We start from the raw sequence: 21,374 nt of genomic DNA, 5'->3' as shown, positions 1-21,374 counted from the left end.
TGGCAATAGTATTTGTTTATTTGTTAAATTATCTAACACGAGGTTTATTGAATTATTGGTATCAATCACTTGGTATAACACAATTATTAATATTCGCTAAACAGTCTACTTCGTTAAAGTCTTTTAAGCAATCTGTTAAGTCAAAGTCTTTCAGCTGAGTACAATTTTGCATTGCTGTAAGCGTAGTAATAGTATGAATAGTATGATTGTCTTCAGGCAGAGGTTCGTTTAATACCATTACTATAGGCGTATTTTCTATATTTAGATTTTCCCATGCGTCGACTTCATCATAGTTTGTAAGTTGGTTTACTAGTAGAGTGTCTATCTGGTCGCTTCTATTTACAACTAAGTTTTCGTTAGCCATTGCAAGCATACGCAAAGTTCTCTTCGACATGATTACTATAAAATTATTGAGACATACAAATTCTCCTATTAGTTAACCGTTATTTGTTGCCTACTTGCAAATTCTCCTATTTGAAAGAAATTATAAAAACTACATTTTCGTCTATGTTTATCGTTTTAGTTTAGAATCTTATTACTTTAGATTTTATAATCACATAATAGTACCATTAATATGTACATAATATCTTGTAAAACTTACCAGAAATATTGTATTTCGTTGAAAAACAACTCACAGTCTACTAGCATTCAATATAATATGATTTCACCATACAAACTGACAAGATAGGACATGTTGCTATAGTTTACCGAGTGAATTTAGATAGGAGAAATTACAAGTAGCGTTTTTATTATATTTAGACATTTTTCTCGTTCATAGGACTTGTACGGACGAATCTTTGGTGAAAGCAGATTCCAAATTCATCGATAACTCATTTTCATTAAAAAATGCAGATAGGAGAAATACTCAGCTCACCGAGGATATATATATATATATATATATATATATATATATATATATATATATATATATATATATATATATATATATATATATATATATATATATATATATATATATATATATATATATATATATATATATATATATATATATATATATATATATATATGTATCACTAGGAACCTGATAGAAAGAAGCATAGACACGGGGGGAAAACTAGTATTAGCATTCATAGACCTAAGAGCAGAATTTGCCACGATATAAAGACAAATTATAGGGAAGTGCTTGAGGAAAATAAATGTACTAAATACAACGGACAAAAATTATAGAAAGTGCTTACAAAGAGGTAAAAGGAAGAGGACAAATAACAGGGATCGGAAAATTTAATTGGAATTGAAGAGGTATTAAACAAGGAGATAGTCACAGCCCTTAACTATTCATAATAGTAATGAACGAATTGATAAGAAATACTCGAGTAAGAACCAATCAGCTACAGATATTAATAGGATACCACAGATTACAACTGGTAACAATAGCGGTAACCTTAATGCATGCGGACGACATAGTCCTAATCGTAGATTTCAAGATAAAATACAGAAACTAATGGATATAATAACAAATAGAGGAACTAAAAATAGAAATTAACGAGGAAAAAGGTAAGATAATGATAATCAGCGGCAAAAAAGATAAGAAAGATAATGAAATAAAGATATAATGTAAAAACTCAGAATTGGAAATAGTTACAGCTTACGAATACCTGGGAAGAATAATTACTAAAGACGGAAAAATAGACTGGGAAAAGAGCAAACAGGAACAGATAGAGCAAAGAAATCAAACAAGTTATAGGTACTATGCGTTAGCCATACTGGGAAAAAGAGAACTTAATATTGTTCTGAAGCTATTTTCTTGTGGCATTTTAAAGTAATTACTATTTAAATGGAAATAAGCCACAATTAAAGGTTAAAGTACGTTTATTGACGTTTCAATTTCTACTTCGGAAATCGTTCTCAAAATACAAACATTAGTAAATTAAAAAAATGTTTGTTTTTTTGTTACTTATCTGACTCATTTATATTGACAATTTAGACATACATTATACATTTTAAAGTAGACGACTTTAAAATGATATTGCCAATATTGTTGAGTTGCGCTCCTGGGACGACTTTACTTATAAGATAGTTCATTTGATTACATGAAATCAACTTTAACTTGAGAATATCCATCAGAAAATGTTTGTATTGTGAGAACGATTTCTGAAGTGGAAATTGAAACGTCAATAAACGTACTTTAATTGCGGGTTTGCTTTAATTTTATTGTGGCTTATTTCCATTTAAATAGTAAAAGAGAACTTACGCGAGAGACCAGGATAAAAATATATAACACAATAGTGATACCGACTGCGTTCTACGCAAATGAAAACTGGACAATTCTAGAAAAACATGAGAGCAGGATAAATGCAATCGAGATGAGACTTCTAAGAGGGATAGTTGGAAAGACGAAAGGAGAGATTAAGCAACGAGAGAATTACTAACCATTACGGACAACCATAATGGCCAACCATTACCACACGTATTATTAAAAGAATGGCCAACCAAGAACCAATAAAGAATAAAATAGCAAAGAGACAAATGAACTGGTATGGGCATCTGATGAGGATGCAACCCAACATAATTACAAGAAAAGTCCATGAAGCAAAGAACATCGTAAAAAAAAAGAGACAGACTAAGAAAAAATGGATACAGCAAATCGTAGAGGCGGGAAAAGTTAAATAAAGCACTCGAAGAATTGAAAATAATAGGTAATAGAAAATAATGGAAGAGATGGGTGAATAGAAATTAAAATAGCTAGCCCAAATCAGAGACCCTGATAGGGTAAAAGGAGGAATGGAATTCAAAATTGTGAAAAAGCAAGCAAGATTGTGTTTAAAATTTCCATTTCTTTATTCATCCTTCTCAGAACTTTGTGTGTGACGTGTTCTACCCACGATATTTCAGGATTCTTTTATACACCCACAACTCGAATGATTCCAGTTTTTTCATTGATGTCACATTCAAGGTCCAAGCTTCCATTCCATAAAACAAAAGACAAGAAAAGGACCGCACTTCGCCAACCTAACTCTTAGCTCCATTAAATCTGTTGTAGAATGTTCTCATTTTGTTAAAATTTGCTCTAGCCTTTTCTATTCTGATTTTGTTTTGTTGTAAGTAATCATTTGTAGAGTTATTTACTGTTCCAAAATTATGCAATATATTTGTCCACTTGTTCGAAATTGGTTCAGTTTATAAGAAGACTCTTGTTATTTCTTTGAATTATTGTTTATCTTCATTAGGTTATTATCTTCATTAGATATGAAAATCTTAGGATTAGAATATTAAAACCATCAAATGAGAAACTATTATTTATTATTATTTATAAGTTTCAATGTGGATTGGTTTGTCAAGGCATTGGTTTTTCTAACAGATAAGAAATTATAGATTAAGATAATATACGATATAAAGGTGATAAGGATAATTTTATCCTAATGTATTTAAAGCAGTTAACATCGAAATATCACAATCTGTGTAGATTATACTGTGAAAATATGTTCAGAGATGACCGGAATTAAAAAGCCGATATATGTGATTATATGTGAAAAAGGAAATGATCGCGAAGCAACCAAAACCATCCCAGGAAGGAATAGAAAACCTATCAACTATTTTAATAACGAAATTTCAACTTAAGATAAAAATTTGAGAAAATAACTTTTAAATGGTGTTTTACAAACATTGATTGAAGACCAGTGATTGCCACTAAGATATGAATAATGATGTTTTTAAGGAACATTTTGACCAAATGTTAGGGCTAATTCCAACAGATTCTGTAAGATTTTTAGACAATGTTCCATATAATTCACGATCTGAAAAATTGTTTAAGACTGCCTATTGATTTTTAAAATACGTTATTGATGAAATAGCAAAAACACGGAACTATTTAACTTATATCAACTTCAGTGAAAGATTTTGAGACAAGAAAAAATTCTCCTATATCTTTTCTTCTTCGTTAAAAAAAAGAAATATATATATATATATATATATATATATATATATATATATATATATATATATATATATATATATATATATATATATATATAGGTATATATAAAATAGACGAAGAAATAATTTGAACAAGCGTTTAAAGAAATCAATACAGAGAAATGACAATACTGTATCTGAGAATTTTGTTTTTAGAATTATAAAAATACAACTTTACAAAAAAAACGATCCTCTCACTTCTGACAGCAAAGTTACATGTTCTCCGGTTTTCGTTCCGATTTAAGTATTTTAAAATTTAGCAATCACCTGCAAAATTGTGAATATTTCCCCTGCATGCATGTGTACTTAGTTTCTCGTATTCATTAGTACATACTAAATAAAATATCTGCATATAATTTTTATATTGTATTTTTTTTTTTTTTGATTTTTCGTAATTAATTATCATTTAATAATGTTTGAATTTTTTCATTTTGGTCAATTTTCGTGTTTTTTTTTATTTGATAGTTTTTATTGTTTTTTTTTTTTAGTAACATCAAATTGTATTATTTAATTTGTTTGAAATGAGTACTTATAGACAAGGCAAAAAAATCGGGTTCGTTCGGAAAAATATCCTCATGAGATTTTTTTCCATAATCAAACATCATGTTCTTTGGTTCTAACCGAAGTAACAACCTTGTAGATTATGCTGTCATAAAACATCATTTCTTACTAGCTCCTCTATTCCCTTTATGCTAGTAAAAAAATGCAGAGAATGCGCACGAATGAGATAAAATATTTTATGTCAGCGCCATTCGACTCAAAACAACATTCTAGTTAACAACCGGATTAAGTAAAAACTGAAACCAAACAAATCTTCTCAAAATTGTGACTTACCAAAAAAGGCTATATCCTTATCAAAACTTAGTATGTATTCAAAATACTCCTTTTATCAAAATCAGTTTTACATGCATAAACAGAAACACTAAAACTAAAAAATAACAAATTTAACCTTCTGTCGAATGTGTCTGGTTTGATGTACTTTATCAGACTTGAACTACATCGAGGTCAAAAAAGTTTGATAAGACTATAGAACTGACTATATAAAACTTCCACAGTGTGGGTATTCTTTTAGTAAGTATCCCGACGTTCTTGCAAAACTTTCAAGAAGTTGAAGTGCTCATTTTTTTTAGATTTTTGTGCCTTTAACACGTGCGAATTATCTAGTTCAGACGATTTGAAAAACAGAAAAATATTACTGAAGTAAGTAAAACATGAACTTATATTTTTATATAAAATATCTCGTCGCGTATTACATATACCTCAGTGGAGGACATAGACGTATTAAGTTAATGTCAAATAATGTTAAAGTCAATGACTAGGTATTAAGTTATTAAGCCCGACGGCTGAGGTTCGATCCCGACAGACACCAGAAATTGTTCAATTTCTAATTTAATTGGGCCGCCACCGTGTTTGGGAGAGCATGTAAAGATATCGGTCCTGGCTACGTAAGTAGTCGTTAACACTAAAACCTGACCTAGAAGATTACCCAATCGAAGATATACAATAAACAAATTGGCCGCAGTAGGGTTAGAAAAATAAACGATTTTCAAAAAAAAACATATAGGTACCTGCCTACCTTAAATTGTAGATAAATAAACTTTATTTGACGTTTTAATTTCTAGATCGGAAGCTAATAACTATTATTTAAAAATTGATCTTGAATAATGGAACTTTCAAAATATTGATAAATCTTTATACATTCACTGTTTCATGCATCTTTACATACCTATCTGAGATCTACCTAATTAATATTTTTTAAATGAAAATTCATGTTCATTCCTAACGTTTAGCAGTTTTGAATTTTGGACCGAATAAAAAATCTTTAGTTTTTTTTATTACAATAAAATTTGACATACCTACTGAGTAACAACAAACCCCACAAGTTTGCATAATGTGTATCACACATGCACGTCTGTCGCATGTTCTACAAGTATCCGTTCTCGGTCTCGAAAATTCAAATTTCTTAAATTTGAAGTAGGTACACATACAGTATCCTATAATAGAATCTAACAAATACCTAAGTTATTGATAAAAATGTCAAATTAAATACCCAAATACTGCTTTACTTTAAAACAGCGTTATTTATTCAAAAAATAGTTTTGATTTAATATAGTTAGATACACATCATTAAAGTACAAAATCTTAAAATATTAACACTTTTGGGCACACCTCATTCTACTAAAATACAGAGAAAACTTTAAATTTCTTACCTCTAGTTCCTTTGTATCATCTTTCGTCTTATCGGCAGCAACTAGCAGTACACAGAATATCAGAAAAATTACGTTTGTTGCCATATTCGGTTTAGTTTGAACCGCGAATATGTTACACCTGTATTGTTTGGCCACGTCTACTTCAATTCCTTCAATCTCGTTATTTAAATATTTCAACCGTTATTTAAATATTATTGGTCGAACTTTTTCCGCCTTAACGATTATTTCCTTCCAGAGGCGTAGTTGAGATAAGAACGAAACGATATATTAATTATTGCAGAAACGAAGATAACATTTTAGATGTTTTTGTTCATTATGCAGCCCATTTCATTGGCAGTCTTTCACTGATGAAACTCCGTTTGAAAATTTTTAAATCTTCTTATTTTCGAATATGAACATTATTATCTGCAGAGTTTGTGTGTTTTTTGTTTTTTTTTTTGTTAAGTTAGTTTTAAATGTTGAGTAAAGTTTACAGTAGGATTATAATAACATCGATAATATATTACATATTCAGTTAGAACTGATGAAGCTTTAGAAATATAAAGCGAAACGTCTTCGATAAACTAATGAAGTAGTTGACTTCTTTTTTTATTTGCCAACCTGAATGACCTAGTAAACCTCTGAATTCACTAGTTGAATACTTTTAAAATATAACTTGACGGTCGTAGTCTTATATATATATATATATATATATATATATATATATATATATATATATATATATATATATATATATATATATATATATATATACATATATATATATATATATATATATATATATATATATATATATATATATATATATAATTAGGTATATGACATTCCCTATCCAGTTTTGGGCATAAGACTGTGTTCAATATTTTCATTAACTAAAATATCTACAAACGCCCATCATGTAAACATAATTTGCTATTATATAATTTTCTGTTTTAACCAAAATATAAAATAATGTATAAAATGAATTGTTTCAATTTAAAAAGGTACTTAACGTACATAATGGTTCGAGAGCGATAGAATTTTTATTTTATAGTAGTTTTGACTTTTGTACAAATTCTAAATAGTGAACTAATGTAATCATCATCATCATCAATTAGCCTATATTTGTCCACTGCTGAACGTAGGCCTCCCGTAAAATTTTCCACCTATATCTATATTGAGCTTCTTGCATCCAGTTTGTGGTGATGCGCTTGATATCATCCATCCATCTAGTCGGTGGCCGTCCTCTGCTTCGTTATGCCTCTTGCCTTGGTCGCCATTCCAGAATCTTAGTGTAATACGTTGCTTATTTTACACACATTTTTTCTTCCTTTCTATCTTTACTTTCCCCAGGCTGGGACAGACTACTTCAGGGCTTGGCAACCTTGCCTCTACGCCATCTGCTGTTTCTCTCCTAAGCTCTTCCTAGGAGGAAACAGGTCTCAATTGTATACTCCATCTAATCCATATGCCTCCTTCCCTTTTAACACCTCGACCAGAAGGTCGTTAAATATTCCTGACTGAGGACAGCAGCGACCAGCAGTACCAAAATAAGGCACATAAGAAATGATCCTGAACCGGCTTATCATTGGATTTTTACAATATGAGCTGCATCAGCAGAATGGTTGTGATACAACACTTCCAAGAAAGTTACGAAACATTGGAAATAACAATTTCTAACGTTCCAAATAAAGAGCTAACCTTAATATGCGTTGACTTTGACTTTAACGCAAAAGTCGGCAAGACTAGGTATACAGAATGACGACATAAAGAATGTACTGGAAAAGTTCGGCAAAGGTCAGAGAAATGAAAGAGGAAATCGCTAAATCGAGTTTGCTATCACAAATAACTATTCCATTATCTTAAACACCATGTACGTCGACTTTATACTTCAAAACGTCCTGGAGATATGTCTAGAAATCAAATTGACTACATCCTCACTAATATTCGCTGGAGACCATCAATTCAGTCAGATCATATCCAGGGGCGATATGTGGATCAGATTAACTCTTCTTTCAAACTTAAAGCCCTATCTTACGAAAAGAGACAAAGGGAATATAACTAAGAAAGAAGGACGACCTTCTCCAAGAAGTGCAAAAAAGTATACATTCTATTGGTAAGAGTGCATCACAAGAAATATGGGAGACTATTAAACATTGTGTAATAACACCAATTAATCATCCAAAGGTAAATACTTATCTTGTGAAACAGAAACACTGGATAACAGATGAAACACTTAAAATAATTGAAAATATAAGAAATTGATCCATTTAGAAAAATACGATACATACCAAGAGACTTTAAAGCCAGAACTAGGACCGTTGAAGACCACACAGGAACCCTGAAAACCAACAGAACTTAATATATTAGAGAATGAAATAAGACTGACGATGAGTAAACTCAAGTATAACAAAGCACCAGGTCCAGATATGATAACAACAAAAATAATCAAAGCCACAGAAGAAACCGGAATAAAATTGCTTCACTTGCTCTGTAACAAATTATGGCATTCAAACCAATGGCTTGACGACTGGACAAATCTACAATAACGATTATATATCAAAAAGGCAGCTTCCATAAATGCGACAACTACAGAACTATCTCCCTTTTCTGACATGACAGCAAAATAATGCTACATATAATCAATAAGAGACTGAAAACTTTCCTACAAAGAGAAATACTCCAAGATCAAACTGGGTTTACCAAAGGCGGAGATACTGGAGAACAAGTTCTGAACACAAAATCGACTTTACATTATGCAATTGTCATGTTATGCAAGAGCTATGCAAGAGCTATGCAGGACAGATTATGCACCTGCGCATGCCCAAGCGATATTTTCAAGCAATATCTGCGCTAGACGAAAAATTAGAACGTGTTCTATTTTTCATGCTATTTTAATTTAATGCAATTTATTATCAACATTCATGTTGCCTATAAAAAAATTATAGTTTAGACTAAAACTTAACCTTGTCGTGTAAGTGTAAATGTTATTTTATTGGATGTAATAATCTATGATTTATACTTGAATATATTTGGTCTGCAGTTAAACATATCAAAGACGACTCTCAAATTTTACGAACTCTAAAAATGAGGTTGATCAACTGCTTAATATTCCCAATACTGACATACAGATGTGAATCGTAGACCCTATGACAAGCGAAGAGAAGATAGACGCCACCGAAATATTCAGTTGAAAAAAGAATGTTACGAATTCCGTGGACCGACCACAGGACAAATAATTTAATTTGAAATGAGCTAAAGGTCAGCAAACGACTTTCCAGCAAAGTTCATCTCCAACAATTAAAATACTATGGACATGTTATGAGGGCAGACACAGAAAATATGGAAAAACGTATTAACCAAGGAAAGCTAGAAGGCATATAAGATCACGAGGAAGATAACCAACAAGATGAATCGACCAAATTACAGGAATATGCAAAAGACCTATGGATGAGTCAAAGAAATGACAAGAGATAGAGACAACAGAGATCTTTGAAGACGGAAATACACAATATCACGATTACCACTACACCCCCTCCGGGGAGTCATGTTCTTTTAAAAAATTTGCTTTTTTCTTAAAAATATTTTAGAAATTTAGTATGTATTTATTTGTTAGAAAATGATTCGTACCGTCACTGCGTTCAATAATTTACGTTATTGAACTATTGTGGTTTTAATTTTAAACAAAATTAACCGCCTGCAAAGTGTTTTTTTTTTCGTTAACCTTAATCTGTAATAAAATCGGTAAATATTATTTAGTACGTTATCTTTTAATACATCCTGGGAGACAATCATTATTTTACTTTGCAGACCATTTTGGGATTGAAGATGATCTACAAAGTTTATAATAGTTCATTCTTATATTCGTATATGTATTGATATCTAGAAACAAAATTAAATGCATGACAGCTTAAAAAATTAATCAGATTCAAAATTGTTATAAACAAATTATACAATAGAAAACTAGTGCAAATAGGAATGATAATATTAAGAGAATACATATTTAAAAATTAATATTTTTTACTTCTGTGGCGCCAAGTTCAGATGAGAAAAGTTACGTATGCATTCTGTTTGGTATTGTATTTCCGGTGGTTTGTAGTACATATTAATAAATAAATCCTACATCCTAATTGATTTTAATAATTTTATTAATACTCCAGTCATCATGCAGAGACGAAAATGCCACTGAACTCATAAAAATCATACGAACAAGGTAAATTTTACTGAGAATATCAATTTTACGACCCTAAAAAAGTTAAAGCCATGATACTATGATTAAGAAGATAAGATATTGCGCATAAGTCGTGACGTAATTGGAGAGCTGCACGTTCGTAATGTCAGTTTTTTGTATGTGTCAATAAATAATATTTAATAAATAGTTTGGAGATATCCTTTTGTGTACGATTATTGTAATTATTAAACCTTTTTTTAATATTATTATTTTGCTAATCGAATAATTTCATCACAGAATGCATAAAAATCCCATTTAACTTTAACAAGAATTCAAATTCTGCTCTCCAATGACGGCATGCGCGAACACGACCGATTTTGTGCTACGGGAAGATATATCTTGTTATTCATAGTATCATGGTTAAAGCTCCCTACAACGCCCCCTAGTAGTGAGAAAAAACGGAAACAATCGATTTAACAAAAATCTGTACGCCATAGAAAAAAATGTTTTAAATAAAAAATGTAGCTGGTTCATTCTACACAAAAAGTGCTAATAAACATTTGTGTTCAAAATTATCTCAGCTACAGTTTTTATTTAAAACATTTTTTTGTACGGCACGTATAGTACATCCACTAATAATTTTCCAACATAAACATGTCTTATTCTGGTATCAAAGAGACCGCCTTTCAAATCAAGGTTGTCAGACATATTTCCTAAAATTCCTAAGGTTATATTTAAAAAATATTCTCTATTTTCTATTCGTTATTATTCAATTGCTAGTCAACGAACGACACTCTTAAAAAATAATATGAACTTATTCTCAAAAATATATATATAAATTAATTAACTAGGTACTAATATTTCCATGGACTCTTCACTAATGAATTAAAGCAACCGTGAACTTTGTATATATTACTTATATTCTAAGTAATTTTCGAATATTGGCAACATTGTAGTCTGGAGAGAATTTGAACGTTCGACGTTGCCCTGTTGGTGAATTTAGCGGTAATACTTTTATAGATATAATGATCGACTTTTAAGAAATCAGACAACTTTTAAGAATCCAAGTTCTCAAAAACGGTTACAAGAATTGTATTATTTTTTTCCAAATTTCATTGATTTTATACCTTACCTGGAAACATGAAAAATTGCAGATATATTAATAATGGTATTAAGGTTATATTCACTAATTTTAAACTCATGCATTATGGCAACAGCGCGAAGCGCAAACCAATAAATTCTAATGAACACCTGTTGTCTGCTATGCGATACACTAAAATATTTCCTATTGCAGAGGCGGAGGCTTGGTAATATAAGTTATAAGTAATATTATATTTTTCTAGGATGGCATTTTTTAAGATGCATCAACTTCTGTGTTATCAATAAATAATGACAATTATGTTAATGACAGCTCTGAATTAAAAAATAAAGATTTGCACGTACAATCCCAAAGAATAGTTTTAAATATGTATGAGTGTTTGAAAAAAGAAAATATTGGGATGGCTGATAATGCAATTGTTTCGAGAATTCATGTATTAAAAAAATCGGGTATAAGACGATATATACAATTATTAAATTAGGCACAGTTACAGATCATTCCTTAAAACGAAAGCGACCAAATAAAAAATTGGGTAGGATTGACACTGCTGCAAAAGACGTTATTCAGCGAACAGTTTACAATTTTACAGGCACACTGACGATTCTTTTCAGTCCTTCTAATTAATTTCTTTACAGCTATCGCGATGCATCTTGAACACTAGTATTCATTATTATACAGTGTGTCGCATTTAAGATGAAGACAACTCTATATATCAGCTACTAAAATACATACAGATTTGACATTTTGCACAGTCATACATGTTGTTAGTGCACATTTTTTTAAGATAGTCATCTGAAATTTAAATTTTAAACGCGGCTTACTGCGAATCCACAAACAGGGTAAATTTTCGATATTTTGCTTCGCGTTAGAGAAATCGGAAAAACTTATTTGGAAAAGTTGTTCCACTTATTGTAAACGCACATACCAAATTTCATGACAAAATTCGCAATTTTAGTTTTTCAGTATTATTTGTAATCTCGATCCTAAATCTACAATTGGCTGTCTAAAGATGCATCTCGGGACAGCCAACTGTCCGTTTTAGAATCCTGACTACAATTGAAGAGCTTATTTCCAAAGTGTCTTACATCCATATAATGAAATCCATGAAATTACAGATTTTCATACAAATTTAACATACAAATTATACAATTTTACAATTTTCATATGCACTTTTAAATGGTAAATAAGAAGTTGTTTTGGTACATATAACTTTATTCTAGACTTGAAGAAATCTATAAAGTTTAAAAAAAGAAAATTTAAAAAATCGAAATTTTGGATTTAAGACACTGGAAATAAGCTCTTCAATTAATGAAAAAAGTAAAAGTGCGAATTTTGACATAAAACTTTGTTATGTGGGGTTAAAATAATATTTGGAACATCTTTTCCAAATAACTTTTTCAGATATCTCTAACTCGAAGCAAAATATTGAAGATTCACCCTGTTTGTGCATTAACAGTAGGCCGTGTTTAAAAATTAAATTTCAGTTGACTATCTTAATTGCTGGATAGACAATGTTTTAAAATTTTCTGACAGAATGAGCCATTATTTACAGATAATTGTAAAAAAATATTATGGTTTATGTAAAAACTAAATAATAAGTCCAATATTCTTATAAATCACTAAAATTAACAAGCTTTAATTTGAAAGAATTAATTTGTTATTTATTCGGTGTTGTGAGCCCGCTCCCATTTGAAAAAAAAACTGATTCTGTCCTTTGAAGAGTCCTATTCAAAAATGCCCCGTTTAAACAAATCGAAGGTTGAAGGGTGCCGGACATTTTTGCCGGAAACAATTCAAATTCAAAAGATCACCTTTTTCTGCTACGGAAAATATTGCTCCGATTTCTCACCAAAATCAATGTTGATACTTTAGTTTAGATACTCTTGAATCTCAAAAATACTCATTTACATATTTTTCAAGCCTCGAAAATGCATATTAGGTATCGCATTTTTCGGATTTTAAATCGCTTATATCTCCAAAACTATTAACTTTTGAGAAAAATGACATAGATCTTATTTAGAGTCACCCAAAAACCTAAAAAATATTTTTTGGAGCACAAAAGGTGATATTTTGAATTTGTTTAAAAAATTGTTTAAACAATTTCTGCCCAAAAATTGAGAAATTTTCCTGAATATAATTATGTAAAAATTAATAAAAATTATATGATTTTTCTTGAAATATGCGTTTGATAACTGATCCCTTTTCTTAATTTCCACGCCAATGGTCGGCATCGACATCAAAGAACCTCAAAAGCCGACGCTTGGCAAATTGACAATGGAAAAAGTATACAAATCTCAGGTAAATCGATAAATTTTTTTTCGTTAAACCCCCCCCCCCCCCCCCCCACTACCAAGGGATTGGTTGTTTTAAGGAGATGTCCAGGGGATAAAAGTGATAGATAAACCTTTTTGCATCTTTTTTAGGGTCAGGGTCCCAAAATTGACATTCTCGGCAAAATTTAGCTTGTCGGTATGATTTTTAGAGAGGGGTTAAATCTCTGACGTCTGGACTATTAAATATGTTTATTACACTGGGCACATTTTAAACTCGCTCTACAATAATTGATGAATTGATTATCATTATCATTGCTACATTGAAACCACGCATTGAAACATTGCTAATGTGTCAATACAAAAGTTGATAATATGATATGCGTTGCTTGCGTTACCTACTTAGTCATTCAGTCATTGTCATGTAAAATCATATGACAAGTGTCGAGGTCAAATGTCAAGGACGTCAAAGTCTCATTAATTGCGGTTTTTATTTTTTATTGACCAATTTACTAAATTTAATTCTTTATTTTTCAGATCGAATAATTTAATTTTCACGCTAGAGAGAAAAGAGTTCAAGTTCAAGAAAATCCATTACGAAAAAATACAGAAACAATGGCAGCCGTAATACCAGCCGTGACCAAAATTTCTCCCAGAGTAATAAGAATATTAGGGTGTAATCCCGGATTTATGACATTACAGGGAACTAACACCTACATTGTTGGAACAGGCAAAAGGTAAACAATTAGTTTTATCAACGAATATACATAGACGCATAATATACATTGTATATTATATTCATTAGTTCTATTTAAATAATACCAAACATAACCTAAAAATACATTCATCAGTATTCCAGTAATACATGAAGTACAATTTTTGTAACAGATGTTTTAGTTATAAATAAAGCGCTATATTGGTGTGTCAAAAAGTCAATCAAGGGAGCTGTAATACTCTCTGATTCTAAATCGGTTTTGCAAGTACTGATTGGATCTCCAATTAATGACTTTTAAATATAAACTTGTCCTTAAAGCAGATACAAAATACATATCAATGGAGATGTAGATACAACATCCAAAAGTACTTATAAGGCCGGAATAGAAGCAATGATTGAAAGTAATAACAACTTTTTGCCACTAATAAAGAATGATATCAGGAACAAATGGGAAACTTTATATAAAAGTGTAAAAAGCTCATATCAGTCACTATTAGTCAATTCATGCATCTTTGGCCAGTAGCATTTCTCATCCGACGTTTTCTCATTCTAAATAATATTCTTCCAGTATTACTAGAATTACAATTTACTATCATTGCTTCCCAGTCCATCTATTTAAAATAGGAGTATCTCAGAGACCCTTTTGTCAGAGTAAGGACACTTCAGTTGAAGCCATAAACTTTTTTCAAATGTACCAAACAGGGATTCAACTAAAGAGTTATCCAAATTGTACAAACTAATCATTGCAGGTCCAGTTAATATATCATGTATAATTGCCTCATTTAGCAAATCAGTGTATGATCTATTAATTGAATTTCTTAGCAAAACAAAAATGAACAATTAGCATAAAAATAAATAAGTTATAAAAATTAAGGTAGTCACTAAAATTTAATCAATACATTTAATCTAAGATCACACTGCAAGGTCACTACATTCATAATATAGTTAATCAAACTCGCATTTTTGCATACATTTAAAATTAGGAGAATACATTGATAATAGGTTGCCAGTCAAACAGAGTCTGCACATATTTTTAATTCAATTAATAGTAATTAATTGTTGAACAAAAATTTAAATGATGACAAATTTGTCTGAGAAAAAATGATGGCAAATTGGGGTTGCTAGTGGTTAAAAACGTAAGGTATCAAAAATAAAGTAAAATAGAGCTCTCATTGCCAAACACATACCTTCTAAAACAAACCCTCCTCTGTAATCCAGGGCTCCATAAGTGGAATGGCCACTGTATGGCCAAGTAACACTTCTGAAGCACTACCTTTATTTATCCAAACACTGTCAGCAAGGAGCATACTCCTTCTCCTTTTTTCTGGTTTCCAGGAAAAAATTATGCTCCATCTCTTGTCAAAACATTCTCTATAGACTAACATAATAAAACAAAAATTTGACTTAATTATGATGAAATATGATGTCTTCTACTGTCATTTAGCATATATTTTCCATCTTAAATTAAATTTCCACCAAAAATTTATATATATATATATATATATATATATATATATATATATATATATATATATATATATATATATATATATATGTATAATATATTCTTTTCTTAGTTCTATAATTAATAATTAATATGTATTTTAGGAGAATATTGATAGACACAGGAGATGAAGGAATCCCTCAATACATCAACCATTTAAAATCTGTCTTAACCTATGAAGGCATCGATTTGGCCCATATTTTCATAACTCACTGGCATCATGACCATATTGGAGGACTCTCTGGTATTTTGACAGAACTTAAAGAAAAAACAAGTAAGTACAGAATTTACACATTTCTTTTGTTCATATATTAAATTTAGTAAAATTAAAAGGTTTTGAATAAGTTATTCAATTTAACACAAGAAATAATAGGATGCTTTTTGTTTATAATTGGTTATCAGAACTGATTTTTGAACTGTAAATGTTTGTTTTATTTAAAAATTACATAATAATGGATAGTCGTTATAGCATATATTATGAATTAACTATGAATTAAAAATGCAATCAGACTTTAATATCTATATGATCTTTGTCTAAACTCTTATATAAACATAAGAAAAATGTATGATTCTGAAACTGTTTTCTTGTGGCATGTTTTATTTATATATTAAGTATATAAATGAGATTATGCCATAAATGATTGTAATGAAAATTACAGTTTTAACTAAAAATTGGATGTTTCAATCTCTACTTCAGAAATCATTTTAAAAAAAGCTTATTTAATAATTATGTTAACTGCTAATTCAACAGTTAATGAGTATATAACTGCCAAAGTTGTTAATGATATTATTAAAAAAATATATGAAATATCTGAAATTGGAAGAAATACATGTCAAAGGCATGTAATTTTAGAATAAATAGCAGCGGATTTATTAAAGAATCATAATTAATATGGAATGTGTGACTTCTATATTTCCCTTAAAAACAATAAAAGATAATGAATACTTTATATCTGACAGAGTCACTGGGATATTCTTTTAAAGTGAGGTTATATTTTAAATACTTCTCATAGTTGTGGAATATTGGTGTATGTCTTACACTCTATTCTACTGATTGATACTAATTTATAATATATAATTATGACTTTATGAAATTAACAGTATCTACCGTTTGATAATGCAGTTTTTGAAAAAAGTTTGCTATGCTTTCATTATCTATTTTCTTTTTGAATTGTCACTAATTAAGTATTGGTATATTTTCAGAGCATTGCCAAGTTTGGAAATACCCAAGCCTTAAAGATGACATCAACAAGAACGAATTAATAGAATCATTTAAGGACGGTCAAGAGTTTGCAGTAGAAGGAGCAACACTTAGAGTAATTCATACACCAGGACATACAGATGACCACATAGTGCTCCATTTACTAGAAGACAATGTCATCTTTAGTGGGGACTGTATCTTGGGAGAGGGCACAGCTGTTTTTGAAGATTTGTATGATTATATGCGTTCCCTGCAAGATATTGCTAACCTACAGCCTGCAATTATCCTTCCCGGACATGGAAATACTATACAAGTAAGTTCACTTTTGTAAAATATTGATCATTCTATACAACCTCTTTTGGACAACTAAAAAAGATATAGTTATAGGGAAAACTCTTAATACAAATATTCTATATACAAAAACTGTTTCTTCTTTATTTTGGTAGCTAACCATTTGCTCTTTTTCTTCTTGCAGAACCCTGCCGAGAAAATATCCTTCTACATCAAACACAGGCTTGAACGTGAATCACAAATAATGGAAGTATTAAGCAACAACCGCTCAAAGTCCTTTAATGAAGAGGATCTGGTAAGAATGATCTACAAGGAGCTCCCTGAAAGTTTAACCAAAGCTGCCCAGAACAATGTTAATCACCATCTGCTTAAGTTACTCAGAGAGCAAAGGGTGAAGCAAATGGATGACAAATGGCAGGTGTCAGATTTTAACGAAGTCAAATGTCGTTAAAAGTATTATTTCATTGTAATTTTAGAGACTCCAAAGGCTGTTACTATTTAAGTTGTTTTTAGGCTCGTTATTGTGATAGCTAGTCATAGGTTATGTAATAAACAGCGTTTAAGTGGCTAGATGGCAAGAGGCCAAAAAATGAAAATTGGCAGAGACAAAAGAAGACTTAGAAACTGTGGTTTGTTTTCATAGGTTGTTCATTGCAAATAAAGTAACTGTTCAGATGCCAATAGCTTGCTTAAAATCGCTGTTTTACTACTGTTAATGTAATATTTGGTTTTATTTTTAATGTAGATAATATCGATAAGTTATTTGTATTATGTATCTATATCTAAATGATTAATTGAATAAAGAATTTCTTAAAATTGCTGTTTTTTATTTGTTCTTTTCTTCATATGGGTCATTGTACATTTATCGTAAAGAAGTGTTTAGGATAAGAAAAGAAATGTTTAATTAGTAAATAATTAAAAAGAATAATTTTGAACTCGTTAAGGCACCAAAAGCTTACAATCTTAAAATCATCAAAATAAACTGCCTAAGATGAGTGGTGAATGGATGGAAGAAATCCTACTAAAAGAACTATGCTATGCTAAAAGAGCTAAACAAGCTAATCAGAAGGGGACAACCTAAGCTTAGATATCTTTTTTTAGGAAATCTTCATAAGTAGAGATGCGGGCGCTTTTCCCTGCATGTCCCACTAAAACTGCACTTAATATTATCGGAATGATTTCATAATTAAGTTATACAAAACAGAAAATTTTAAAATGTTTTCAACAATTCTTTTTGATTTATTGCGATGTACGCCTGGTATGCAAAAAATTGTTTTGGCTTAGGTCCTCGTAATAAATTGTCACTCTAAATTACGGCGACACCACCAGATGATTGATACCTTTGAATCTAACCGTGAACGTGATAAATAAAAAGAACTTACTTTGAAGGTTTCTTAAAAAACTGCAAAATAGTTACAGACTTTTAATAATATATTTTTGATGATTAATTGTTAAGACAATTTGTAAAACCAAAATATGCTCAGAAAAAAATTATAAATAATAAATTTGTCTTTATACCATTATTACAAAATATATTTACTTATTTAGAAAATATAATTTAAGTTAACTTTGCGGGACAGCGAAAATAGCTGCGGTTCGGGACAGACAGAAACTAGCGGGACGGGACAAAAGTCTGTCCCGCGTGAAACCCTATTTATAAGACCGTTAGAGTAGACCGCAGCACCGTAACAACCTGAGGTATTGTCCTCTCCCTGATTTGTGGGATTCAGTCCGCTCGCCTGATCCAAACAACCGTGAATCCGAGCGAATCGATCGTGAAACGCAACTGTCAAACTGCTAAAACCACGGACACCTGATACGTGTTCTTAGCTAACGTTACTTCTGTCCCTCTCACTACACCATGTCGGTAGGGCGGATACTGAGAATTAGTAGTCCATCTTTTGATTTGTTCCATAAAATAAGGAGTAAATCTTCTTCCACTCTCTCATCTCCCTCTTGTCTCGATCTCTCCCATGTTTCTTTTTTTTATTATTTCTGTTATTAAGTCTGCTATTAATGTTTTTGCAGAGGCACTCAAAGGCTCTGAGTGTGGTATAAAGTTCAACGGTTACCCGATAAATAACATTCGTTACGCCTACGATACCGCTTTAATCACAGACAACGAACATAATATGCAGTTGATGGCAAATAAAATAAAAACCGTATGGAAACTATATGCCTTAAAGATAAATGCTGGAAAACTAAATACAGGCAATAAAAAAAAATGGAGAGTACCTACAGCTGAAATAAAATGCCGTACCGAACAAGCAAGACAAGCTTTTATTAAATTTAAACTGCTACTATATAACCGCAATTTTATATTGTTATACGGCATGGAGACATGGACGTTAAAAATATCCTTCATTAACAAATTGGAGGCCTTCGAAATGTGAACCTTACGAAGAATGTTCCGCATACCATGGACAGCTAGGGTGAGAAACGAGGAAGTCTTAAAAAGGACAACTACTGAGAGAGAATTACTCAACTTGGTCTAGGTACAAAAAATTGGATATCTGGGCCATATCCTGAGAGGAGAAAAATACGCAATCCCTCAACTAATTATCCAAGGAAAGATTGAGGGCAAGAGAGGACTGAGAGGTCTGAAGATGAAGATAGACTAAGAGAAGACATACACAAAATGATGGAAAAAGAGCTTAAACTGAAAATAAAATTTAAAAGTGCGTTTAAGATAGAATACAAGAATAGTAGTAACCAAGAGCTGGAAAGACAAACAGAAAATATTGTAAGAAAAAACTCAAATATACAACAGACGGTAGAGAAATATATATATATATATATCTATATATATATATATATATATATATATATATATATATATATATATATATATAGTAAACTCTTAAATATTGGGGAAATCTGCAAGAAAGACTCTAATGAGTATCAATTGTTTCGCCGAACGTTTTCGCCAAAGAGAATTAATTTGGCTTCTTCAGGGCTGAAAGAGAATAAATTATAATTAGCTACCATATATTATCTATTAAAACATTATTGTATATATTGGGGAAATCTGAAACAGATTTCCCCAATATTTAAGAGTTTACTATTTAACTTATCTGCAAAGATTAAATTTCTTTTCTATATATATATATATATATATATATATATATATATATATATATATATATATATATATATATATATATATATATATATATATATATATATATATATATATATATATATATATATATATATATATATATATATATATATATATATATATATATATATATAACAACCGAGAGAAACGCCACAACAAGATACCTGTAAACTGGTTTATAATTTTTCGAACTTCACACTAGATGAAGCCACAAAGAGTGTTCTTTCGAAAGGTTTTAATTTCGCAGTAGCTCCTGCACGCATACCGATTGAAAATATTATATGCGAAGTGGAAAGTTCAATAACCAATATACCATCCGACACAGCCGAGACTATACGCCAAGACGTGTCACGCATATTACGAACAGCTAAACCGCCAAAACGAAACTTAACACACGAGGAAAAAGAGGCATTAAATTCATTGCGCAAAAATAAAGAAATCATTGTACTTCCAGCTGATAAAGGCAATGCTACGGTGGTTATGAATGTCACAGACTACGATCAAAAGATGAAAGATATTCTAGACGATCCATCATACGAGAAGATATCGACTGACCCGACAACATATCTAGAAAAAACAACAAAAGCAAAAATACAAACATCCAATATTAATAAAGAACATCATTTTCAACTTATTCCACGGGAAAAATCATCGAGATGTCCAAAACTGTACGGTCTACCAAAAGTTCACAAGGATGGATTACCACTACGACCAATAGTGAGCTCCATCGGATCACCGTTACAACCACTGGCAAGGTTCCTGGCTGAAAAGCTACAGCCTTACGCAGAAGAAGCTGATTCCTACGTTAAGAACGCAGGCCACTTCATCGAGCGTATAAAAGATGTTACTCTTGGGCCGGGACACTTGTTAGTAAGTT

At 30.7% G+C, this 21,374-nt stretch overlaps 2 protein-coding genes across 2 annotated transcripts in view; one reads left to right on the top strand and one right to left on the bottom strand.

Moving 5' to 3' along the window:
* Window positions 1–6,316, bottom strand: part of LOC140447756 (protein D2-like) — a 53,476-nt gene extending 47,160 nt beyond the window's left edge. The window contains exon 1 of the mRNA XM_072540593.1: window positions 6,147–6,316. Coding sequence (XP_072396694.1) covers window positions 6,147–6,230 — 84 coding nt within the window. The 5' untranslated portion in view covers window positions 6,231–6,316. The remainder of the gene's footprint in view (window positions 1–6,146) is intronic.
* LOC140447755 (beta-lactamase-like protein 2 homolog) lies at window positions 4,984–18,192 on the top strand. Its single transcript, XM_072540592.1, has 5 exons — window positions 4,984–5,136; window positions 14,203–14,402; window positions 15,989–16,158; window positions 17,088–17,398; window positions 17,561–18,192. The coding sequence occupies exons 2-5, from the start codon at window positions 14,281–14,283 to the stop codon at window positions 17,825–17,827; spliced, it is 870 nt and encodes a 289-aa protein (XP_072396693.1). The 5' UTR covers window positions 4,984–5,136; window positions 14,203–14,280; the 3' UTR covers window positions 17,828–18,192.
* The last annotated feature ends 3,182 nt before the right edge of the window (window positions 18,193–21,374 follow it).

The sequence above is a fragment of the Diabrotica undecimpunctata genome, chromosome 8 (genome assembly GCF_040954645.1).
Source record: "Diabrotica undecimpunctata isolate CICGRU chromosome 8, icDiaUnde3, whole genome shotgun sequence".
NCBI classification, from domain to species: domain Eukaryota; kingdom Metazoa; phylum Arthropoda; class Insecta; order Coleoptera; family Chrysomelidae; genus Diabrotica; species Diabrotica undecimpunctata.
The sequence above is the reverse complement of the archived record's forward strand: the minus strand, read 5'-3'. Positions and strand labels throughout refer to the sequence as shown.